Here is a 26,395-nt window from a genome sequence, read left to right on the forward strand (position 1 = left end):
CACTCTGACTTCATTTTTGTCATAAGAAAAATAATTCATCAGAGAATGATCAGTTTCCATTCACCCAATTTTAAGACATCTGACAGATTTAAAGTGGGGAGTTTAGCTCCGAGTTGGCAAGCAATAGCCTGTGAGCCAAATCTTGTCTGTTGCCAGTAGGTTTTATTGGAACACAGCCATGCTTATCTGTTTACATGTCAATGGCTGCTTCCATGCTACAAGGGTAGAGTTGAGTGGTTGTGACAGAGACCTTATGGCCTGCAAAGCTGGAAATATTTAATATATGGTTCATTACAGAAAAAGTTTGCCTGTTCTGGTTCTAGTAGAAAGCAAAACAAAGCAAGCCAGATTATGGAGGGTTTTCTGAATCGTGCAGAATAATCTGTACTTGATCCTGTAGGTGGTGGGAAGTCACTAAAGGGTTTTAGTGGAATGACATGGTCAGGTTTGTATTTTTGAGCTCTCTGCAACAATCAGTATAGAGGGTGGTTTAGAAGGAGAAGGCTCAGGACCAGGAAAACAGAAGACTGATACTGCAGAGGGGACTTTGCTTGTACTGGATCATCCTGGAGAAAGTGGGCTCAGCAGCTAACACTGTCTACAGCTACACTTGGTGCCATTAAAAGGAAAAACCCCCACCTACCTGCAATAAACTTACTCTTTTTTTTTTTTTGAAAGATTTTATTTATTTGAGAGAGAGAGAAAGAGAGAGAGCATGATAGGGAGGAGGGTTAGAGGGAGAAGCAGACTTCCTGCCGAGCAGGGAGCCCAATGCGGGACTCGATCCCGGGACTCCAGGATCATGACCTGAGCCGAAGGCAGTCGCTTAACCAACTGAGCCACCCAGGCGCCCAATAAACTTACTCTTAATGACTTTTTGAGTCCAAATGTTTGTCCAAAAAGTTTCCAAGCTCAGATTTTATTTTATTTATTTATTTATTTATTTCCAAGCTCAGATTTTATAATCAGGTTAGTTTTGGGAGATCTGTAAGATTATTTCTGTGCATGATTTCAAATTAGAATGAATATAAGCCACTGGTTTCTGGGCAAAATCAGGTGAGTTCCATGTCTATTCAAATCATGCCTGAGAAATTAGAAGCTAAGAAAGATAAATACAAGTTTTTGTTTATTTATTTAATTTTTTTATTGCTACTCCAACAAATATAAATGAACTATATTGTTCATTCATGATTGGCAGGTATAAGAGTGTGAACCATTCATCCCAAGGGACTTTGCTATCCCTTTGTTCTGGAGGGTAAAAAGTAAGGGCTAGACCAAATACAACGTGAGGGTAGGAGAAAAAATTGTTTAATATCTGTAACAATCTTGTGAGGTCAGTAATACTATCCCATTTTAGAGATGAGGAATTTTAGGCTCCAATGGGTTAAATAATGTCCAGGATCACGTGGTGAATGACTTCGGGGAGAAAGGCTGTGAGTTTCATTGGCTCAGATGTGGAAAACCCACGTGCTGCCGTACTACGGCAGATAACATCTAGCTCCTCATGAGCCACTGGCCACCACCCCAGCTGGAGAGAGGCATGAGGGGAGTCGTGAATAGCAACAAGCATCCTAAAGGTGACCTGGTGCTAAGTCCACAAACTGGCTCTCCGAGGGAGGCAGGGAAGCATCCCAGACAACCAAGTCGCCTCTGCTTCCAGCTGCAGGTCCAGGCCATTCCGGTTTGCCTCAGAGCTAGTGAGCTGTTCCATGTCCTCACCACACAGTCTGCCTTCTGTCACTTAAAGGGATCTGTGGAGAGCAGAAATTTAAAAAACCAAGTCAGTGAAGTGGGAGGAGGGGTTTACTGACAGGGAAACGGCAATGTGGGAAGCTGAAATACGTTGTCCAGGGGCGCACAGAGGTCAGTGATAGAACCGGCACAAGAGCCCAGGTTTTTTTAACTTCTGCTATACCAGATCGCCTCCATGAAAACCAGGTCCCGGTGTGCTGACACACGGCGCGGAACTGCTGCCCCTGTCTCTGAAGGAGTTGGGCTGGTCAAGGAGTGCGCTTTTATTCTCTTTCTCCTTTCTTCCTTTTTTTTTGCAAAAGTTGACACCAAGTTGGATTTTTTTTTTTTTAAGATTTTATTTGTCAGAGAGAGCACAAGCAGGGAGAGCGGCAGGCAGAGGGAGAAGCAGGCTCCCCACTGATCAAGGAGCCCGATGCCAGGATCCCGGGATCATGACTTGAGCTGAAGGCAGATGCTTAACTGACTGAGCCACCCAGGCATCCCACCAAGTTGGATTTTTGTTCTAGTTCCTTTGTTTTAAACATTTATTTATTTGTTTGTTTGTTTATTTGAGAGAGAGCCAACAGAAAGAGCATGAGCAGGGGGGAAGAGCAGAGGCAGAGGGAGAAGCAGGCTCTCCGCTGAGCAGGGAGTCCAGATGTGGGGCTCGCTCCCAAGACCCTGGAATCATGACCCTAACTGAAGGCAGACACTTAACCGACTGAGCCACCCAGGCACCCCTGTTTGTTTTTTAATTGAAGTATAGTTGACCCACAGAGAGGGGGATTTCTCTCTACTCTGTCATCCCCAATCCCCACCTGCAGCCAGGCTGCAGAATCCTAAGGTGCTAAGGCAGTCCACTAGCATAGAGAAAGGGGACTGGATTCGAATTAGCCCAGGGCTCATTCACATGTTGGCTCTGCCGTTCCCTGAGTAACCTTGGACTCCTTTCACTTCTCAGGCCCCCAGTTTTTTCATCTGTAAAAGGGAATGATGGTTCCATTAGAAAATTGACATGCAAGTGATTTTAAAACTATAAAACCATTCAAATGCCAGTAGTTATTTTTACCATTACTGTTACTCTTCAGTGAAGAAACGGAAACCCAGAGAAGTGAACTGGTGAAACCAAGGCCTTGGTGGTGGAATCAGAACTTGAACCCGGGCTATTGACCAAGCATTCACATACTTACTAGTAAATGCACGAATGTGCAAGCACACACATGTGCACACAGGTCTGCATTCACGGGCCACCTTTCCTACTATCACCCTGCAGTTCATGGCCATTACTTACCAAGCCTGGGTCAAGACAGTAAGACAGGCCTGGCCTTGAGCCCTCCCAGGTCATGGCCCTAATACCCGGAAGTGAGGGTGCCTGTCTGAGACCCAGGTTCTCCCGCTCCCACTGGGTTGGTTGCATCTCCCCTGGAATGTCCCTCAGTGGACTCTGACCCACACCAACGCCACCATTACCTTCCCTAGAGTCCGAGGCCTACATGGCCTGTCCCAGTATCTCCTGGTATTTCCTTGTCACCTCCTCAGCTTTCAGGGTAAGGTGGGTGAGGATGTGATGAAGGCTGGAAAAGTGCAGATGGAACTGAGCTTCCAGGTCCAGCTGCCCCAACACCCTCTCCTCCTTGTCCTCCTCTGTCTCTGCAGCTTCATGCTCAGCCTCGTGGGCTCTGGCACCTGCCACCTTGGACCACCAGTCCTCTCGGGGCAGCAGCCCATAGTCCACATCCACGCGGATGGTCTTGAGCATGGTGAAGCAGTTATAGAGATCGAGGGCCCCATCCTGAGCCTGCTGCCCCTGCCCATTCAGCTGCATGTCCCGCAGGAAGCTGGGGAGCATCACCACCTGCTCCATGTTGCGCACCACGGCCGAGTAGCGATCCATGACGGTCAGCAGGCAGTTCTTGGGGTAGTGCTTGGTTTGCACCTGCATGGTGGCTGCTGCTTGCCTGCTAAGCCCAGCACACTGTCCCAGCACTATTTCGACACTATTTTTATGTCTGGATGTGACAGCAGTTTGACAGCATGCCAAAGCCCAGCCAGTGGGGCCACACAACCCTTCTTTAGGCCAATCCCAGGGCTTGGGCACCCATGTCTATATCAGGTGATCCAGCTGCCCGAAGGCAGACCCACCAGCTCCCTGTCATTTCAGCACTCCGAGACTGCCTCTGCAAGAGCCCGCCCCCTCCTTCCTCAGCTTGACCTGCCAGTTAGAGGGAAGCGTTTCCCGTTGGCCACCAGTGCTCTGACCCCAGGGCAGTCATGAATTCTTTCAGGTTCTCTGAGACCGGGCTGCCTCATCACTGCCAGCCTCCTCACACACGGTGCAATTTTTCAACCCGGGGTTCCCTGGCTTTGAAATGAACTAGGGAGGAGGGTCTTTTTTTTTTTTTTTTTTTTAAGATTTTATTTATTTATTTGAGAGAGAGAGAATGAGAGACAGCACAAGAGGGAAGAGGGTCAGAGGGAGAAGCAGACCCCCTGCTCAGCAGGGAGCCCGATGCGGGACTCGATCCCGGGACTCCAGGATCATGACCTGAGCCGAAGGCAGTCGCTTAACCAACTGAGCCACCCAGGCGCCCCGGGAGGAGGGTCTTGACGTGAAACAGCTTAGTGTGGGACAAAGAGCACTGACATGGGAGCCAGAATCCTGCCACTTCCCAGCTGTGTTTTCTGGTTGTTTGCTGGCTGACACTTATTGAACACCTAACTTCACATCAAGCTCTACACTGGGTTAGAGTGACTTGCCTGTGGCCCCATTAGACCTGGGATGCCAGCCCAGCCCCACCTCTCTCCCACCTCCAGTCAGTGCTCTAGACTGATGTACGAGGCTGCCTAAGTTACACAAGTTAACTGGATCCATTTCCTTAGCTGTGAATTTGAGGTGTTGAGAGGATCAAAGCAGATAAAGCCCATGAAAATGCTTTCTAAACCACAAAGTACGGTTCCCGGCTGATCCTAGATGAATGCAGGTCTCTCTCCACTTTAACCTGTAATTCCACAAGTTACAGTGTTTCTTCACCACTGACCTAGTCCTTTGATCTGCAGTCCTGGAAGACAACAATCCTTCGCACAGCCACGTTGTCACAGTTCACACATTGCATTGGCTATATTTATTTATGGCATAACAAGGAAAATTGAGGCCCAAAGAGAGGCTCCCAGTTGTGCAACAAATGTCAGAGTCAAGTTCTGGTTCAGGCACCTGCTCACAGCACCTGGATGGAAAGATCTGCTAGGTACCTTCTGCCCCAGCTGTGGGGAGAGAGGAGGAGGAGAGCACAGGGAGGGGATCTTCTCTCACCTAAGCCACCCTCACCCCCACCCCAGGGTGGGAGCCCCCTCTGCACCCTCCTGACTAACCATCGTCCACTTGTCCACTCCCTCCCATGCCTATGGCCAGAGCTATAAGAAAGTTCATCTTTATGTTGAACTGAATTCTACCTCCCTTTTAGCTCCTCCCTAGTCTGAGCTCCTGTCTACTAGTGATCCTGTCTGAGCCTCGGCTTCCTCCTCTGGTGTAATCACAATGACACTGATTGAGGGCCTACTTTTCAAAGCAAAAGTGCTTAAAAACAGAATTCAATCCTCCCAACAATGACATGTGTGGTAGGAGTTCCCCATTTACCCAGGAGGAAATTGAGGCCTACGGAGGTAAAGTAATCTGCCTAAGAATACACGTTGTTAGTTCTTAGGCAAGGAGGAGTTGGGATGAGTAGTAACTCCTACTGACAGGTCATTGTGCAGATTACCCGTGATGTTATCAGATATCTGGCATATTGCAAGACCTCAGTAAAGGTGCACTGCCTTCTGGCACTTCTGTCTTCACTCTGCTCTCCCAAGCCCTCTTTTATTCCTCCATTCCAGGACCTGCTACACACATTTCAGTTCATTTTGTACCTGTCCCAGGGCCCAGAGCAGCAAATGCTCCATAGATACGAGCTGAATAATGACCATTAGATTCACTTCTCCATACATTCTAGGGTCTTTGGTCATAATGTCCAGTCACCTTGAAAAACAGAGTCCCTGGCTCAGCGGGAGGCAGTAGTGAGGACTCTGGCAGGCGAGGGAGCCCAAGCGGCTGCAGCCACACCTGGCCCCCCAGGACTGGCGTGCAAACGCAGGTGCTAACGGGAGCCTCTTTTCCAGAATCACTCCTCAGGGAAGGAAGGACGTGCCACGCTCCTGTCCCGAACGTCTGCATCGTCCAGGTTGCTCTCCCAGTACTTTACTGGAAGCAAAACTCTTAGCAAGACACATGACCCCAGGATTACCTCCACCAGTCAGCGGGATGAAGCTTTTGCATAAAATTGTTTCCTAAACTATGAGTAGAAAAGAGCAAGTTTTCGAAATTAATAAAGTGAAACAATTTAATTTTTACAGTTTACTTAAGTAAAGATTTGATTGATTCATTTCCAGCTCTAAAACATTTTTTGCTTGTTTTTGACCTTTATTGGGGAAAACATTCTTTTTTTAAAAGATTTTATCTATTTTTTTAGAGAGCGAGCGAGCAGGGTTGGGGGGAGGAGCAGATGGAGAGAGACAAGCAGACTCTGCACTGAGCACAGAGCCCAACAGGGGGCTCCACTCGGGGCTCCATCCCATGACCCTGAGATCCTGACCTGAGCCGAAATCAAGAGTCAGAAGCTTAACCAATTGAGCCACCCAGACATCCCAGGAAAAATATTCTTTAAAAAAAAAAAAAAAGATTGTATTTATTTGAGGGAGAGAGAGAGAGCATGAGCAGGGGGAGATGCAGGCAGAGGGAGAGGGAGAAGCAGGCCCCCCACTGAGCAGAGAGCCCGATGTGGGGCTCAATCCTGGGACTCCAGGATCATGACCTGAGCCGAAGGCAGTTGCTTAACCAACTGAGCCACCCAGCTGCCCAGGAAAAATATTCTTAAAATGTTTTCTCCTCAGGAAAGTGGGGCTTCCTTTGTATTCAGACATCCAGGATGGCTGAGCAGTGGGTACAGCCACAGACCACGAGGCTGGACCCTGTGGTTTGGGTTTGGGGCTGCTGCCAGGCCCTCTTGCAAATAGGCTCCCTGGGCTCCGGTGTCCATGGCTGTAAAGGGAAGGGTTGGGAGCTCTCTGAAGGGAAGGCCCTGTCAGCCCTGTTGTATAACTCCTTCTGAATCCATGTCCAGGTCTCTGAGGGCATGACCCTGCCTTTTGAACCCAGCCCCCGGTCTCTGGCTCAGGACTGGAAAGCGTGATGTGGACAGGGCTGGGAGAGCTGATCCTGGCATGGTGGGCAGGCCAGAAGCGCCCTGCAAGTGGCAGCTTATTCATCTTTGACCCAGTGGCCTGGGGCCAACCGAGGCCTCCCTGGGCCTCCTCCACCCCATCTGTTCAACGAGGGGGCTGATCTTTGTGAGGGCCCCTCAAGCTCAGACTTTGGGGGCCTCCACCTGAGCACACGGTCGCCGTGCCTTCTGTGTCATTCTGCCTCTGCATTTATGTCCTAACCCCATCTCGGGCCAGTCCATTCCCAGATGGATTCCACGAGTGAGTGTGACAGACGTGAGTGAGTGAGTGAGTGAGTGGATGGGTGGGTGTTAGTGAAAACTGGAGAAAATGAGCAAATTGGTAATTGGGAGAACAAAGGAGCCATGTGAGTGAACAAGTGCAGCGCATACAGGAGTCCTGGGGAAGAGGGAGAGGATGGGGGCCGGCGTTGTCCGGCCAGCAGGCTACAAACGGAGACTGCCTTCAGGTCTACCTGGCAGATGGAAGGCCCCGGATGAAATGTTGCTGAATTAGTGGTTGCCCAGCTCTCGGATTCGTGGACAGAGAGACGGGATCTGAGGGGATAGGCCGAACTCAGAGAAGTTCTAGGAGTGGGTAGGGGAATGGAGGAAGGCAGGAAAGAAGGAACATGGGGTCTTTACTTTCAGGGGGTGTGGTGGGGCAGGATAGGTGGCTCTGCTTCAGCAAGGTCCACTGGACTCAGAGGTCCTTGCTCTCCAGACGCTATATCCCAGAGTTGGGAGATGATCTGGTCCAGCTGGGCCACTGCTAGTAAGGAAGTCCTGGCCACCGGGGAGTGGGAGAGGTAGCAGAAGCTAGACTAGACCTCAAGCGTTACTGGGTTTCCCCAGGCTTCCCCCTCTCCCCCTCCCTTGCTTCCCTGCTCTTAGGTGGGGAAACTGAGGTTGAGCGAGGCACTTCCTGGAATGACCTCCACAAAGCTGCCGGTGGCCTCACCCTCAGGGGATCTGAATTCCCCAAGTTGGATAAACTGATCTGGGCCCCAGATGCACTGGGGTCAAGGCCCCCAAGGGTCAGGTCAGGAACACCATGTGAATGTTGTACAAAGGGTAAGATGACCAAGTAGTGCTTGGGAACTGCCAGGGTCCAGGCAACCCTGGCTGGGCCTGGGTCCAGGCAGCCAGAGAATGAACTCAGACTGAGGTTGCGACAAGTTTCCTAATTTTAAAAATGACTTTTATACATATGCACCATCTGCTATCTGCAGGCCTCAGGCTGTTTTTCTTCGCACTGTTACTTCAGTCCTGACCTATTGAGAAACACAAGGGGGCAAGAGTCAAGAGCCGTTCTACCTCCACCCCCAGATACTGAACCCCTTTGATGCGTTCCTACTCCCCGCTATGCCACAGGGAGGCAGGAGGAAATAGGGCATCTTGGTCCCTGCCCTCCAGAACTTGGCCCCTTTGTCACCCAGGGGACCTCATATATTGAGGGCTTCCTGTGTCTGCACTGTGCTGGGCCTGGAGATAGAACAAGGCACGAAGCAGACAAGGCACCTCACTCAGGCAGTTTGTATCTAGTAGGGAGAAAGCCACAGTGAACATATGCACAGATAAATATGATACTATCCCATTGTGACATGTACTAGAAACAAAGTAAAATAAAATAAAATAAAATAGCTAGAGCCTTGCTACTTACTACAGGTGTGGTTTGCAGATCAGCAGCATCTAATCACCAGAGAGCTCATCAGGAATGCAGATTCTCAGGGCCTGCCCAGGACCTACTGAATCGGAAATCGCATTTCTTTCTTTCTTTTTTTTTTTTTTTTTAAAGATTTTATTTAATCATTTGCCAGAGAGAGAGAGCCAGAGACAGCACAAGCAGGGGGGGCGGCAGGCAGAGGGAGAAGCAGGCTTCCCACGGAGCAAGGAGCCTGATGCTGGAAGTCGATCCCAGGACCCTGGGATCATGACCTGAGCTGAAGGCAGATGCTTAACCAACGGAGCCACCCAGGCGCCCCTGGAAACTGCATTTCAACAAGATGCCCAGGGCATGTCTGTGGCCAGGGAGTCAAGCATTCACTCCATACATAGTTATTACCCCAGGGGAGAAGAAATACCTGTGCTGAGGCCTGAATGCTCTCAGTTTCTGGAGGATCTATCTCCCAGGGAGAGGGAACAACCAGTACTACTGATCATAAAATATTCTCCTTAAAGACTCAACTACCTCCCTGGGTAACCTTAAACAAGTCACTCTACCTCTCTGGGCCTCAGTTTACCAACTGCAAAATTAAGGAGTTGGACTAAGTAGAGACTCTTTCAAGCTAAAAACAAAAAACAAAAACAAAAAAAACCCCCAAAACCCCACTGTCTCCTGAATGGAGGATTTTGAGGCATCAAGAGTCCATTGACCAGCTAAGAGAGAGCTATTTGAGGGAGCGGCAGGGTCCCTTCTCTGGAGTCCTTAGGTCACTCTAAGAGGCCCGGGCCTTTTCTGTTACTTGAGAATACAGGCATCTCTGCAGTTCAGGGAATCCACCGCAAACTGTTTGCTGACCAGAGGAGACCCAGGAGACTGGCAGGTCTTTCCATCCAGCCTCCACTCCCAACTTCCTCCCTGTCACTCCCCTCCCTCAGTTCTGGGAAGGCCCAGTCCTTCCTCCCACGGATGCAACTAGGTTGGGGTCAGCCTAAGGGCTTCTGGGCTCGCTGAGTGAGAGGCAGAGGCAGAAGGGCTCCCTTGCGGATGGGTCAAAGGTCCAGACTAGCAGAGTTGGGTGTATTATAGGGATCATGCAACCCTACTTCTACTTTATTGACAAAAAAACTGAGGCTCCAATTTATACTTCTTTTCTTTTCTTTTTTTTAAAGATTTTATTTCTTCATTTGAGAGAGAGAGAGCACAAGCAGGGGGAGTGGCAGAGGGAAAGGGAGAAGCAGACTCCCTGCTGAGTGGGGAGCCTAACGTGGGGCTCCATCCTGGGACCCTGAGATCACGACCTGAGCTGAAGGCAGATGCTTAACCGACTGAGCCACCCAGGCGCCCCTCCAATTTATATTTCTAATCGTGTTTTATTCACTCCCCTGGAAGGACTTCACTGCTACATGTATCACTTACAATAGGGCTATGATATTTAAAAATTCTGTGACCAGGGGCGCCTGGGTGGCTCAGTCGTTAAGTGTCTGCCTTCGGCTCAGGTCATGATCCCAGGGTCCTGGGATTGAGCCCCGCATCAGGCTCCCTGCTCTGCAGGAAGCCTGCTTCTCCCTCTCCCACTCCCCCTGCTTGTGTTCCTTCTCTTGCTTTGTTTCTCTGTCAAATAAATAAATAAAATCTTTTAAAAAAAAATATTCTGTGACCAGACAAGATTAGTCACTTATACAGAAAACATGTCTGTCTCTCTTCTACTTGGGACCCCCTGTGGGCAGGAAACTGGTCTAATTCTTCCTTGTGACTCCAGGACCACAAGCACTCAAGAAAGTTTCCTTAGTTTATTGACTGAAAGGATGCATGAATAAAAACTATGGGGATCCGTCTACCTGGGTGTGCTTCCCAGGTATTTCTTCACTCTTTCTTCCATTTTGTTCACTTGACCCACTTTTACTGAGCTCCCCCTCAGGTGAAACCCTCGGGGGCAGGCTATCAACACCAGCACCTGGACTCCAGGGAGCTCAGTGGTGATGGGGCCTTGGCTCAGCTGCCTCCTTCCAAGATGGCCTGTCCCTGACAGAGGAGCTCCAGGAGACACCCTTGCTGGGGGGACCTCTCACTCTGCCCACAGGGCTGGCCCCTAGACTGGGACCCAGGACAGAGTGCTGCCTGCATTTCTCGGTTGGTGGCCCCTTCCTCCAGTTTCAAAGCCAGCAAAAGCCTTCTCATATTGCCACCTTTCTGGTCTTTCTCTTCCAGTTACGAGAACTGTTATTCTTTTGTTAGGCCCACCTGGGTAATCCGGGATAATCTTATCTCAAGGTCCACTGATTAGCAATCTTAATTCCATCTGTACCCTTCATTCCCCTTTGCCATGCAATCTAACATAATCACAGATGCCAGGATTAGGACATTGCGCCTACCACACTCCTCAACCCTTTCCATTTTATTTTAACCTACCATGCTAGTTCTTTAAATGAAACTTTGTACAGAAGCCCAATGAATAAAATAGGTTGAGAAGTAACTGATTTGGCTGAAGTAGGATGAGAGGGGCTACAGCTGCATCTTCTTGACCATCTTCCAGCTTCCTGAAGGGATAACAACTTTGTGGAGTTAGCAAGTCAGACAAAGATGAGAACAATCTTAAAGGCAGGGTGGTAAGGGGGGGGAACGTTTCTCCCTCTCTCTGTACATATATTCATATATACATATTCACTATATACACAGTACATGCACTATATACTATATATATACTATACTATACAATACTATAGTATATTTGAAAGTATACATATATAGCATATATTCTATACAGTATATATAGAAGAAAGGATACATCTATTAAAATTTTTCTGATTTCCTGCATCTATATTTATGAATACATACATAAACAGTAAATAAAAATTTACATGGGAATGAAAACATGAATTTAAGGAGCCACGGGGAGATGGTGAAAGGGTACTTTATATTTATTAGGTCTTATTTCTCAAGCTGAGTAATGGGTACACGAATATTTTCATATTCATTCTCAATATATTTGAATACATTAAGTTCTTTAAAAAAAAAAAAAAAAGGAAAAGTGGGAAATGTTTTCCAGGCAGAGGTACCAACTTGAGCAAAAAGCCCAGACACACAAAAGAGCAAAAATACTGATGACTCCTCAATATGCCCGCACCCTCCTGAACTCCGCAGTAACTTCCAAAGCCTTGCTTCCCCTCTTCCTGCCTCACCTCCTTTTGCCCGGGCTCACCCCCGCCGCTGACGTTTCCGACCAGATCGTCTCCCTCCCCTATCAGATAGGCGGCCCCCGTCCTGGCTGCAAGGGTACACCCTTCGTCTGCCCGCTTCGCGCACCAAGGGGTGCCCCGCCGCAAAGACTGCGGGCTCGGGGAAGGCTGGGCGGGGCGCCGGCCTCTGCGGTTCCCGCCAGCAGGGGGCGCTGCGGGGCCGGCGAGGACCTCAGCTCCGCAGCCTGGAGCGACGGGGATCCTGAACCCCAGCCAGCGAGCCGGGACTCGTCGCCAGCGGAAACACACGAGTTTCCAGGCGGTAATTGTCCGCCTCGTTTTAATAGAAAAGGGTTGGCCGATAGGGGAGAGAGTGGGAGGAAAATCTTATCATCGTTCCAGGACCCCCACTCACAAGATAGGCGTCTTTAATGTTTTGTAGCTATTTATTAAAGGGGCTTGACTCAGCAGGTGAAAGCACAAAGGCGATTTCTTTTTTCCCTACCATTGCCCTTTCGAACGGATTCTGTGGACTCATGCTTCACTGTTCCCGGATGATCTCGGCGGGTCCCCTAGCTTTTCTGAGTTTCCCGTTTCTTGATGGGTGATTACTTAAGTGCAGGCCTGCGTCACAGCAAACCTCGGGCTGGGACACCTGCGGGCTGGGGAGGAGGCTGGGCGGCCTGGCGCGGCCGCTGCTGCTCCCGCCCCTCCCCGGGCAACTTCTGGTCGGCCGGGGCGGCGGGGGAGGAGAAGTCACCGCCTCGGAGGTCACTTGGGCGTGGCAGGGTCCTTATGCGGACACCTTCTCTTAGGGGCACGTTGATGGGCTCCTTGGAGACGCAGCGCACTGTCCAGTGCACTACCCCTAAAGAGGGAGGTGCCTCCTCCTGCGGGCTGCTTACGACCCCTCTGCTTCAGCATTCCTCCTTACACCTCCAGCCTCTTTCTGCTGGGGTTCCCTCACCCCTAAACGGAAGCCCTCTTCTGCGGGGTCCTTTTCCAGAAGGCCTACATTCTGCTCCTTTCTGTGGGGTCTGCACGTGCTGCACAGGAAACAGCCCCTTGCCAGGAGCCCCTCCATTTGCCAGCTGCCACCAGATTCCAGACCCCAGAACCCCCCTTGCCAAGACTCCCAAAATAGTTCTCCTGAGGCCTCTCCTGGTTTGAGGGGAGGGGAGGACAGCTTCTTCCAGTCCCTGGTGAAGAGTGGGTTGGAGGCCAGGCAGAGCTGAGTGCTCCGACAAGTCTCCAAGGAGAGTGTCCTCCCGCGTTCCTGGGGGATTTAGCTTACTCCCTGTGGCCAGGAGTAGGTGAGGCGGCGGTCTTCGCCCTGCCCTCCCTCCTTCGGGGTACTGCGCAGGTGGTCCAGCCTCTCTGTTCAGGGTCAGCAACTCTCCCAATGTTTCAGCCTTTGGGGCCTCAGCTGAAATTCTGAGGTGACCGGGAAAGACTTTGTTTACACCTTACAAGTTTCCAGACTTTGCCAGAGAGCAGGGTCTCTAACCTCAGCCCAGAAAAGACCTCATCAGAGGATCTACCCAAAACACAAATTCGGATCAATCGATTGTCACCCCCCACCCCCCACCCCGCGCAGAAAACCTTTACTCTCCCGCTGCTCCTCTCAAGGCATGCTGCATTTCAGCTCCTGGGCGTCACGGACACCTCCCTAACCTCATGCTTTCTCTCTAACCTTTGTCTTTCCTTTCCCCAGAAGAGTTCTAGCTCCGCTTCTCCACTTAGCTGACTCCTTGTGGTTTTTGAAGGCCAGAGCCAAAATGTTGCCTCCTCCTGGAAGACTTCCCTGACTGTGCCCCCTCCACCGTGTTTCTGCAGGTCTTGTCACAAATGGTGTTTTGTTGGAATTATCTCAATCTCACTCGATTCTGAGCTCTTTGAGGACAAGGATGGTATTTGTTTTGTTGAGTGTGTTTACATTTTTTTTTAAAGATTTTATTTATTTGACAGAGAGAATACCAGCCGGGGGAGCGGCAGGCAGAGGGAGAAGCAGGCTCCCCGCCGAGCAGGGAGCCCAAAGCGGGACTCGATCCCAGGACCCCGGGATCACGACCTGAGCAGAAGGCAGCCACTTAACCGACTGAGCCACCCAGGTGCCCCCATTTTTTGTATGAAAAATACCCCCCAAATCCAAAATTACCCATAATCCCACCACTTCTTTTTTTTCTTTTTTAAAGATTTTATTGATTTATGTGACAGAGAGATAGAAGGCACAAGTAGGCAGAGGGAGAGGGAGAAGCAGGCTCCCCGCTGAGCAGGGAATCCAACAAGGGGCTCGATCCCAGGACGCTGGGATCATGACCTAAATCCAAGGCAGCTGCTTAACCGCCTGAGCCATCCAGGCACCCCTCTTTTTCTCCCTTTTCCTGCCTGTCCTGTCAATCCTAACCTCCAGTGACAACCACTTTTAAGAGGGTGGTGTGATTCCTTATTGTCTTTTCCTGGCATGCACGTGCACACACACACACACACACACAGAATTTAATAATTCTTACTATACTTCTTGGTCCACAATTTCCATTTTCACTGAACAATCTATCTTGGGTATCTTTCCATGTTAGTGCATGTGATTCTACCTTATTCTCTTTTCTTTTTATTGTGTATATATATTTATATATATAAAACATAAAATTTGCCATTTCGACCATGTTTAAGTATACAATTTAGTAACATTAATTACATTCACAGTATTGTGCAACCATCGCCAACCTCCAAAATTTTTCAACACCCCAGACAGGACCTCTGTACCCATTAAGCAATAACTCCTTAATCCCTACCCCACAAACCCTGGTAACCTCTAATCACCTTTCTGTCTCTATGAATGCTGCATTCTTTTCTAATGGCTATTATTCCACAGTAGGAGACATCATCATTTATTTAAACATTCTTTACTAATGGACATTGTATTCAAGGTGTTCTCAATTTTTTGATAATACAAACAATACTGCAAAAAAAAAAAAAAAATCCCCGTGCATAATACATGTGGGAATATTTTGTTAGAAGAAAGTCCCAGGAGTGGGCTACTAGAACAGAAGGTGTGTGATTCTAGAAGTCTAACAGATAATGGGGCACCTGGGTGACTCAGTCAGTTGGGGCGCTGCCTTCGGCTTGGGTCATGATCCCAGGGTCCTGGGATCGAGCCCCACATCGGGCTCCCTGCTCAGCGGGGAGCCTGCTTCTCCCTCTCCCTCTGCCTGCCTCTCTGCCTACTTGTTCTCTCTCTTTCTCTCTGTCAAATAAATAAATAAAATCTTAAAAAAAAAAAAAAAAAAGAAGTCTAACAGATACTTGCCAGCCTTTGCATCAAAATTATCTTTGATGTGAAGGTTCCTGATTCCCATCCCCAGATATTCTGGTTTAATAAAGATGAATTAGGGCACAGCAACCTGAATTGTTATAAACATCCTACCTGACGATTGTGATGTGAGGCCACACAATGACAAACATGGTTGTGGGGCCTGAATCTGCTGCATTCCTGGGTCCCCAGCATCCAGCCCTGGACCTGCCCACAGAGAGGGGGTGTCCTCCCAGGGGCAACATCATAAACTCCAGTGCCCCTCCCCACCCCCTTGGCATGGCTGCCACCATGCCAAGGCTGTCCTGGTGAGTCATCACGCACAGCATGCTGGCCCCCAGGATGACAAAGCCTCTAAGGGCAGCTTGATTGATGGACGGTGATTCTCCCAACCTGGAAGCCCTGAGTCATGCTGGTTTACGAGGCAGCTCCCCATTCTGAGATCAGTTAGCTTTGCCCTTTGTAGGAGGCAAACTCACTGCTCCTTCAGATCAAGGCCTATCAGGGAAAAGGCTGCCTTATCTCCCGGGGGAAATTATGACTCACACGGCAGGAGTGGTGGGTGGAGGACAGAGAGCCACTGAGGGGAAGGAGAAAAGAGACAAGAGAGACGAGGCTGAGTTCCAGGAGGAAGATGCAAAGGTGAGGGAAAAGAGTAGAGCCGCAGAGGAAGCAGAGAGAAAAGAGGCAGAGAGAAAGAAGCCCCAAGTCAAAGGGGAGACACAGAGTGGAGACGTGGAGGGAGAAGGAGAAAACAAAAGGAAGGAGAGACAGAAAAGGAAGAGAAAGGGAGGAGAAAGAGGAGACAGGAGAAAGAAAAGAGAATATGGAGCAGGAGGTGGAGGCGGGGTGAATGGCTTCGCTGGTGTGTCTGACCAGTACAGAAAAAAATCAATGCTCCCGATCCCAGGATGCCACGGGCGGTGGAGGTGACCTGGCTGAGTGTCAGGCCCTGCCTGCAAAGCAGCTCCTGTGTTCAGCTCTTGTAGCCCGCTGCGGGGTCTGCGGGGTCGACTCTGACCTTGGGGCAAAAACATATTCTGAGGCAACCACACCGCGTGCGCCTGGATGGTGGGCACAGCCTTCCTCGTCATTTGGCAATGAGGAGTAAGACCCTCAAAAAAGTGCATATTCCTTGCACAGTGCCTTACATGTAAAGGATGCTTCTTGCAGTGCTATTTATAGTAAAGGAGAAGAAAGAAAGAAGGAAGAAATGAAATGTGGCCTGATAGATTTATGATACATACATACAGCACAAACCGTGTGGTCGTTACAGAAGGGGTTCTGCAGAGCCCTTAATGCTATGGGGGATAGCCTCACGATCCTAGATGGGAAAAAAAGGGCATTCATGTTCAAACCAATCTTTAAAATGGTATGCGTCAAATCTTATTAGTGGATGTGTGTAATGGAGGCGGCATGACCTCTGCCCCAACTCAGAGGACATTGACAGCCTTCTACGAAGTTCCCTGGTTGTTCAAGGAGCTGGAGCTTGTCACCAGAAGCGCAGTCTGATGCTCCTGCTGGGTTGAGCTGCAGGAGTTCTGTCCCCACCACCTACTAGGCGTGCACAGCAGCCCCCTTCCTCTGGGTTAAGGTGCGCTGGGGCTGTGTGAGAAGCAGGGGGCCCACACACTAGGGCAGGCAGCCAGTGAATGGGGAGCTGGATGGGACGCAGATCATTCCTCTCCAAGAACCTAAGGGCAGAGGTCCTGAGTACAAGGCATGGGAGCCGCTCTTCTCAGTGACAGTAGGCGGCAGAACGTAGCTCCCCTGTGGTATCTGGGCTAGAGGCTGCTAGCATGCCCTAGAAAAGCGATCCGGGGAGGAGTAGGGAGGGTACCCAAGCTCTCACTCGGCCCGTACCAGAGGGAAGCCTTCAGGGCTTCACCAGATGTCAGGGCAGGGTTGTGGGGGCTGTCCACGAGGAGCGGGGACGCGAGGACTCAGGAGGTCCCAGGACTTGGGCCACTGCCCATATTGCTTCCTTCGTGTTACCCTGTCTCTGCTGGGCAGGCTTCTGTCAGAAACTCTTAGATGAGAAGGGTCTGAGGGTCTTAGATGAGGGTTTGAGGGAATATTGAGGGAGTATTGGGGAACCCTGGGGCAGGAGTGTGTAGCAATGATTTTTTTTTTAAATAAACTTTTTATTGACGTATAATTTGTCCACAGAGGAATGCACCCAAGTAATTTTCACAAAAAGTAAACACACCTGTGTAACGATTTCCAGCTCAAGACAACAACAAAAAATGACTCCACATCTCAGAAGCTTCCCCCCCCCCTTCATTTGGGTGGCAATGATTGTAAAGAGGGAACTGGGCAGGGTCTGGGAGCAAAGGAAGAAGGAAGGAAAAGATCCTCCCCCCAGGCTCGGCTGCTGTGTGGTCCTGCAGACTCAGCAGGAGAGCCCCTTGCTTTGTTTGCACCAGCTGGTGACCCGTATGCGGATCTCAGGGACACACCACACACTTGGTATCCAGGACCCACCCTCGGAATTTGGCAAGCAGATGATTAGCCATGGGCAGCTCTACAGAGAAAGGCAAAGTACAGGGTGTTTGCAGAGACTTACAGACCAGATAGGGCCAGGCTGAAAACAAGAGGGCAAACAGGGAAGAGAATGGTTTCCTGGCTGGGCTGGCAGGGTATGTGCCCAAGAGGGTCTGGGAGTGGCTGGTCCCAGGGGAGTGGCCAAAGCAGACACTATTTGCTCCCTGAAGTTTCTGTTTGTCCAGGAATGATTCATGCGAGTTCCGCTGGTCAGTCCCTCCTCCTCTTTGCCCATTGTGAGCACCTGAGTAGGGCACAGAGGGGCACCCTGGAAAAAGCACAGCTGTGACATCAGGGAGACCTGTGTTGGAACCCTGGCTCTAAGCTGCATGACTTTGGGAAAGTCGCACTCCCTCTCTGACCTCCGGTTCCTCATCAGTGAAATGGGACAATAACATGTACCTCCTAAGATTGTTGTGAAGAGAAAATGAGATCGTCCATAATCGCATTGGGCAAGCGCATAATAAACGTTTGTTCCTTTCCTTTGCCACTTTTTCATTTAGCAAACATTCCTTTGGGACCTAGCATGTAGCAGGCGACTGTGCCAGGCACGGGAGGAGACTGGTGAACAGGACAGATATGGAAACTGGCTGCCTCGCAGAGCTTAGAATCCAACGGGTTGGACAGACGTTAAATAAATAAGCAAACAAATACTCATCACAAGGGAAAAGCACAGGGCACTATGAAGAAGAATCTCAGAGGGCACCTGGGTGGCTCAGTCGGTTGAGCCACCAACTCTTTGATTTTAGCTCAGGTCATGATCTCGGGGTGGTGAGATGGAGCCCTGCTCACTCAGTGCAGAGTCTGCTTGTCCTTCTTCCTCTTCCTTTCACCTCCCCCCTCTTTCTCTGTCTCTCACTCTCTCAAATAAATAAATAAATAAATAAATAAATAAATAAATAAATAAATAAATAAAGTCTTTAATAAAAAAGAAGAAGCTCAGTGGTGACTTCCACTGGGTGGTCAAATGCAGTGGTCATGGAAGGCCTCTTGAGGAAGGTGACATTTAAGCTGAGACATACAGGATGAGAATGAAGCCGGCATTTTGGAAAGTGGCACCTGAGGGGCTAAAAGGCACGGGGTTTAGATCCAGACCTATGTGGATTCCAAATCCTGGTTCCACTGCTACTCAGCTGTGAGACTCTAGGTGAGTCCCCTTTCCAATCGGGGCCTCGGTTTTGTCTTCTGTAAGGTGTGGCTAAAAATATCTAGTTCACAGACTTGTGAGGATGAACCCAATTGTGTGGAGAAGGTGCCCTGTGTGGAGCCTGGTGCATGGTGGATACCCAGTAAAATCAGTTCCCTTCCTGTCCCAGCTCATGATTAACTGTCAAGTGATGGGGCGCCTGGGTGGCTCAGTTGGTTAAGCGACTGCCTTCAGCTCAGGTCATGATCCTGGAGTCCCTGGATCGAGTCCCGCATCAGGCTCCCTGCTTGGCAGGGAGCCTGCTTCTCCCTCTGACCCTCCCCCCTCTCATGTGCTCTCTCTCTCTCATTCTCTGTCTCTCAAATAAATAAATAAAATCTTAAAAAAAAAAACTGTCAAGTGATGGCACAGCAACAGTGCATGCGCACGTGAGCACACACGTGTGCATGCACACACACACAGGCTCACACTCAAGAACACCCATAGGCAGGACACACAAGAGCTCACTCGAGCTGCAGATTTGAGGAGAGTTGAATAAGGTCACTCTTTATAAAGGTATGGCAGCACCAGCCCTGAGGAGTGGTGCATCCCTGGGGCCATTAGCTGGAGGGAGCCTGCAGAGGGTGAGGGAGAGAGCAGTTACCAGAACCCCAGAGAACAGCTGTGTGGCCAGGGCACCTGACAGGAGGTGGGACCTTCAGATGAAAGGAGCAGCTGGCTTACAGGCCCTGGGCCGGGAGGGGACCAGGGAATAAGGACTCTCACCTCAGCCTCCCCTTACCTTCTGATATCCCGCTAGGCTGCCCGTGGGACTAATGTGGGAGGAAGCCAGAGAGCAGGGAGCCTGTGTATGTGATCCCTGAAGATCAGCCTCCAGAGTGCAGAGCAGGGAAGGATGAGGTAAATCTGGAGAAACAAATGGCAGAGATACAGCACAGGATTCCTACCCCCTGGGCCTCTTAAGAATGTAAGTGACAGGGGCGCCTGGGTGGCTCAGTTGGTTAAGCGACTGCCTTCGGCTCAGGTCATGATCCTGGAGTCCCTGGATCGAGTCCCGCATCGGGCTCCCTGCTCGGCGGGGGGGTCTGCTTCTCCCTCTAACCCTCCTCCCTCTCATGCTGTCTGTCTCTCATTCTGTCTCAAATAAATAAATAAAATCTTTAAAAAAAAAAAAAGAATGTAAGTGACGGATAGATCCAATGTGAAATGGCTTAAGTCCCAAGTGAATACCCGAGGTAAATAACTGGACTAGGGCCTTAGCAATAGCTTGGTCAGTGCTCCAGTGAGAGCTAGAAACAAATTTCTCATCCTCTCTCAATTCTACTTTCCTTTGCATGTCAACTTCATTCTCAAGCTACATGTAGTGGCAAGATGGTGGCTTTAAAGGAGGGGTTGGTCCCCAGAGGGAACCCGGTCCTTTACAAGGAAGGATGGTGAGTAGAAGGCAGGTGGAAATGTTACACCTGTCCACTAGGGGTCATGTCCGGGTGCTTACCTTCCACAAACTCAGACCGGGATTGGTACTACTGAGGCTATGCACAGGGGTCTCCTCTGCTTCACTGTGGCCAGTTGGGGGAATGTGGATCACTCAGGGCCATTCAGTCCCACCTCTGCCCTGAAGGGATCTGACGATTACCTCCCCAGTGACCTTATTTTACAGGTGGCAAAACTGAGGCCCAGTGAGAAGAAGGGCTTTGCGTAAAATCGTGTAGTTAATGTCAAGGCCAGGACTTAAACACAGGTTACATGATCTGTCCTCTACAGGACTTGTTTTGGGGTGTGTGGTTTTTTTTAAAGTAATTTTAAAAATTATTTTTATTTATTTATTTACTTATTTATTTAAGTAATCTCTACACCCAGTGTGGGGCTTGAACTCATGGCCCCAGGATCAAGAGTCGCATGCTCCTCCAACTGAGCCAGCCAGGCACCTCATTAGGACTTGTTTTTAAAAAAGAAACAATAGGGGTGTCCAATTCTTGGTCTCAGCTCAGGTCTTGATCTCAGGGTCATGAGTTCAAGCCCTGCGTTGGGCTCCATGCTGGGTGTGGAGCCTGCTTAAAAGAAAAGAAAAGAAAGAAAAACAAGAAACACATCTAGAGAATGTTTGGAAGGAGGCAGGAAGAATGGATGGCAGAAAGGAGAAAGGGGGGATAGAAGACAGACATATACATAGCAAGAAATTAAGACAGTATAGGGGTGCCTGGGTGGCTCAGTCGTTAAGCGTCTGCCTTCGGCTCAGGTCATGATCTCAGGGTCCTGGGATCGAGCCCTGCATCAGGCTCCCTGCTCGGCGGGAAGCCTGCTTCTCCCTCTCCCACTCCCCCTGCTTGTGTTCCCTCTCTCGCTGTGTCTCTCTCTGTCAAATAAATAAATAAAATCTTTAAAAAAATATATACTTCTAAAAAAAAAAGAAATTAAGACAGTATGAAAGAATATACAACGAAAAGTGATTTTCCACCCATGGCAGACTCCTAGTCCTCACCTGAGAGGTAATGATGACCAAGTCTCCTGTATATCCTTTTGGAAATTATCAATGCAAATGCAGGAGTGCATATATATATATATGTATATATGAGGTCTGCCTCATTTTTTGTAGTGGATGTAGAATATTCTAGAATGTGGATGTACTCTAATTTATTCAACTAGTCCGCAAGTGATGGACATTAAGGCTGTTTCTAATCTAGTCTTTTGCTTCTATAAACAGTGCTGCAATGAACACCTTTGCACGCACACTTTGCACACACATCTTTCAACCCCTGTGCTCTAGAGGCTGATCCGAAGAGTGGAAGTGGCACCCCATGGCTTTAAGGGGTTCATCCTGACATCGTTTGCACTAGAAGGAACCAAGACTGATACTGTTGGAAGGGACCTTAACCATCGTCAAGCCTAGCTGTCAACTTCACAGTTAGATGAATGCGGAAACTGAGGCCCTGGGTCTGACAGGGGGCTGCTGGGAGATTTGGACTAAGCCACTGTGTGTTCTCAAAGAGGCTATGTCTGGGCGTTGGGCAGTGCTGGCTCTGGGCCCTGGCCTGCCCGGCAGGGAGTGGCCAGCACCACGGGCTCTGGAACCAGACTCCTGGATCCGATCCTGACTTAGAAAAATAGCCTTTCTGAATTTCGATTGCCCCCCTTGGAAAATGGGGATGATGTTGCTCTTCCCCTTTAGTCTTCCCTACAGGGTCACCGTAAGATAAAGGAGACAATGCCTATAGAACAGAGGTTTCCTTTTATTACCATTCACCATTCTGGGCATCTTGGTTCCTGCTCCTTCCAAGGGGCCTCTGTGGGCCCATGAGTTGGTGAACTCGGGGCACACTTGGCCTCCAGCCATGCTCCGTGTCCCTGCAGTCAAGGCCAGGCTGAGCAAATGCTAACCTCTACCCGGAAGCTCTGGCTGCCTCCTCCCCCCAGAGAGGAGCTTGCTGGGTCTGGGGCAGGTCAGGGGGTAGGGCTTCAGACGGAACCCAGCCAAGCTTCCTCCCTATACAGGTCTCCAGGGAGGGGCACCTGTGCCCGCGCCGTGCCTGCCATGGGCTGGACGTCGCCTCCTGGACTCCTCCCGGAAACCCCGCAGGGGCATCACAACTCCCATTTTTGAGGTGACAAATGTGAGGCTCTGAGAGTTAAGGAGACTTGCTTCTAAATAAAAAATTCCTGGGGCGCCTGGGTGGCTCAGTCGGTTAAGCGTCTGCCTTCCGCTCAGGTCATGATTCCAGGGTCCTGGGATCGAGTCCCGCATCGGGCTCCCTGCTCGGCGGGGAGCCTGCTTCTCCCTCTCCATGCTGCTCCCCTACTTGTGTTCTCTGTCAAATAAACAAATAAAATCTTAAAAAAAAAAGAATTCCCTGAGCAGAGTTGGAGGGCTTTCCAGGGGGATGGAAGCACACGTTGATTGATTATGAAGCGGACTCATGGAGGCACTACTTCTGGGGCTTGTAATATGGCCTTTCCATCGAGAGGCTGTCTCAGCCAAAGGTGATCAAAAGGGACACCCCTCTTCACTCCTGCCCGACCTCCTTCTTCCAGTCCCTCCCCTAACTCAGCACCTCCTTCCTGCCTCAAGGCCTCAGGGCCTTGTGTACCCTTCCCTACCCACCCTCCTACCCCTTCCCCTTCAGACCTCACCCCAGGAAGGCTTCGTTGCCCTGGTTCCTCACTAATAAGCCCACCATGATCTGTGTGCTCTCATGATTCTTTGCTCTTTAGCGTCAGAGCACTGAGCATCCTGTGTAATCAGATATTTATTTGTGTGGTTATTTAGCAGCCTGTGTCCCTGCTGACAGTGAGCTCCCTGCACTTGGCTCTTGTCCTCTGGTTCACTACTCTTTTCCCAGTGCCTGGCACTGTGATCGGCACATGGTGGGCCCTCAGGTATCTGTGTCCTTCCTCTCTAAAAGGGAATAGCACTACCTGCTACCAGTGCTGTTCTGAAGATTAAGTGGGACAAAGCTCTCCAAGGTGCCTGGCCCAAAGTCAGGCCAGCCGGGCCCAGGGCCTGGACCTTTCTCTAAGGACCTGCATATTTCTCAAGCCAGTGTGGAGTAAAGGGAGGGGGAAGAGGGTCCTTGTGGGTTGTTGGCAGGGGTCTCCCCTGCTGCAGGGCCCACAAAGGGAGCCTTGTGTGTGGCAGGATGCCTTGTGGGACAGCTGGGCCCAGGGCTGCCAGGCCCTGGGCTGTGCTGGGCTGGGCACTTGGCCACAGGCAACCCTCTAAGGACCCTTTCATCTGAGTCCCAGCTGCCACTTGGCTGGCTGGCTCAAAGCCCAGCCGCCTGGAGAGGAGAGGGGCTGGCAGCTTTGTCTCAGGAAGAACAAAGAGTGGGAGGAGTGGGAGGAGGGCAGAGGGAAGCAGTACTTGCTCTTGGAGTCGGGCCAAAGGGAAACAAGATCTAGTCATAGGCAACACCAAGGAGCTGTTTGAATTCCTTTGTTGCCATAGCATCAAAGAAGACAGCATTGCAGAGTATCTCAGGCCACATCCCAACACCCACCATGTTAGAGTGGAGAATTAAGCCCCAGAGGGGGGCAGAGACTTGCCTAAGGTGACACACGAATGGCAGAGCCAGAACTAGAACCCTGGTCTCTTGTTGCCCAGGGCTGAAGGACTCTGAAAGAACTGCTTCATCTCTGGGAGCCTCGGGGCCCTCATACATGAAGTGGGGGCCTCAGATGCAAAGTGGAGGGGATGATTCCTATTTTGAATGGGAAGGGTCACATGTCCCCATGGATATAAAAGGAAGATGAGGTCCATTTGAGTTGGGCCTTGAGAATTGTTTTCCAGAGAGAATGAGCTATGGGGAAAGGCATTCTGAACAGCATAAACAAAGGCAGGAAGGCATGGGAGTGCAGGCCGTTTCAGGGCAGCCGGGGCTGGGGAAGAAACAGGAAATGAAGCTAAAAGCCCAGGCTGCTTGGTCATGTCAGAAGTACCCACTGTCCCTCTGAGTGTCCAGCCCTCCTTTCTGGGGTACAGACCCTCCCAAGGACTCATCCTGGCTCATGTGGCTGATCAGCCTGCCGGGATGAGCTGGACTAGGCAAGGGTAATTGGCACGGGGGCTGTGCGGAGCCTGCGGGAGGCTCTCCACCCAGACATGGTGGGCAGTGAAGTCTGCCTTGAGGAGATCACAGCAGCCTCCCCATGCTTGATCCCATTTGCAGAGACATAGTGTTCAAGGTACATACTCTGCTCAGCGTCTTAGCTCATTTGGGCTGTTATACCCCAAATACCATAAACTGTGTGGCTTGTAAACAACAAACATTTCTTTTTCACAGCTCTGGAGTTTAGGAAGTGCAAGATCATGGTGCTGGGAGATTTGGTGTCTGCTGAGAGCCCACTTCCTGGTTCACAGATGGCTGTCTTTTCACCGTATCCTCATATGGTAGAAGGAAGGAGCTAGTGAGCTCTCCAGGGGTCTTTTTTAAATAAAAGCATGAAACCCATTCATGAAGGTTCCAGCCTCATGACCTATTCACTTCCCAAAGGTCCCACTTCCTCATACCATTACATTAGGCATTAGGTTTCAACATAGGAATTTTGAGGGAGCACGAACCATATCGCCCATTCGAACCACATCGCCCAGACACAAAACAAATCTTCATAGTCACAGAAAGAGAATTTGGGATGAGAAAGACATGGAGTCAGCTTGGCTCTGCCAATTACCAGCTGTGTGTCCTTTTAGCTGTTCCCTTAACTTCTCGGAGCCTTAGTTCCCCCATCTGTAGAATAGGTCTAAACGCTGGGATGGATTGATAACAAGTGTCTGTGTTCAGTGTAGGTACTCAGCATATGATTATTTTCTTTCCATTTCCCTCCTTCACTTGACACAGCTGACCCCTCTGCTGGGAAGAATGCCACACAGTCCTCTCTCAACAAACGTCTCCCTCCTTCAAGACCCAGCTTCCATGCCACCTCTTCCATGAAGCCTTCCCAGATCTCCCAAATTGAAAAGCTGACTTCTCCCTGGAATGCCTTTTGCTTGTCTTATGGTGTTGTCTTGTCTTTTTTATTTTTCTCTTTTATACTTTTTAATGTTCACTGCAACTAATGACATAATGCAAAGATTTAGAAAAAAAATCAATACTCTCCCCTGTTCCTTTCTTTCTTTTTTTTTTTTAAGATTTATTTATTTATTTGAAAGAGAGAGAGAGCACGAGCACACCCAGGAGTCGGGGGAGGAGCAAAGGGAGAGGGAGAGAGAGAGGGGCGCCTGGGTGGCTCAGTCGTTAAGCGTCTGCCTTCGGCTCAGGTCATGATCCCAGGGTCCTGGGATCGAGCCCCACATTGGGCTCCCTGCTCGGCGGGAAGCCTGCTTCTCCCTCTCCCACTCCCTCTGCTTGTGTCCCCTCTTTTGCTGTGTCTCTCTCTGTCAAATAAATACTTTAAAATATATATATTGTTAAAAAAAAAAAAAAGAGAGGGAGAGAGAGAATCTCAAGCAGACTCCCCACTGAGCACATAGCCTGAGGTAGGGCTTGATCCCAGACTATGAGATCATAACCTGAGCCAAAATCAAGAGTCGGATGCTTAACCGACTGAGCCACCCAGGGGCTCTTCCCCTACTTCTACAACCACCTTACTGATTAACCAATGGTAACATCCAGTGAGTATTATTCTATACCTTTCCAATTATGCTGACATAATTAGATATAAATTTATGGAAGAAGGGGTTTGTTTATGTTTTTACACAAATGGATTCCCACTACAGTGCTCTGATGTTTATTTTTAATCACTTAATAAATCATGGATGAATGAATATAGATCTTCCTCATTCTTTTTTGTTTTGTATTGTTTTGTAGCGAATAAAACCTTTTATATCCAGGGGCACCTGGGTGGCTCAGTCAGTTGAGCGACCAACTCTTGGTTTTGGCTCAGGTCATGATCTCATGGACTGTGGGATCAAGCCCCACATTGTGCTCTGCGCTCACTGCGGAGTCTGCTTGAAGATTCTTTTCCTCTGCCTCTCCCCCTACTCGCATGCATGCACTCTCTCCTCTCTCTCTCTCATAAATAAATCTTAAAAAAAAAACAACCCTTTGTATTCAGATATAATTTCCA

At 49.7% G+C, this 26,395-nt stretch overlaps 1 protein-coding gene across 1 annotated transcript; it reads right to left on the reverse strand.

Moving 5' to 3' along the window:
- Window positions 1-1,119: 1,119 nt before the first annotated feature.
- THRSP (thyroid hormone responsive) lies at window positions 1,120-3,743 on the reverse strand. The gene is made up of 2 exons (XM_045894502.2): window positions 3,205-3,743; window positions 1,120-1,751 (listed from the first exon to the last, which is right to left on the reverse strand). The coding sequence occupies exon 1, from the start codon at window positions 3,674-3,676 to the stop codon at window positions 3,224-3,226; it is 453 nt and encodes a 150-aa protein (XP_045750458.1). The 5' UTR covers window positions 3,677-3,743; the 3' UTR covers window positions 1,120-1,751; window positions 3,205-3,223.
- Window positions 3,744-26,395: the final 22,652 nt, after the last annotated feature.

Source organism: Mirounga angustirostris, unplaced genomic scaffold, assembly GCF_029215605.1.
Source record: "Mirounga angustirostris isolate CCGP_5_RB_7025 unplaced genomic scaffold, mMirAng1.0.hap1 SCAF_13, whole genome shotgun sequence".
In the NCBI taxonomy this organism is placed as follows: domain Eukaryota; kingdom Metazoa; phylum Chordata; class Mammalia; order Carnivora; family Phocidae; genus Mirounga; species Mirounga angustirostris.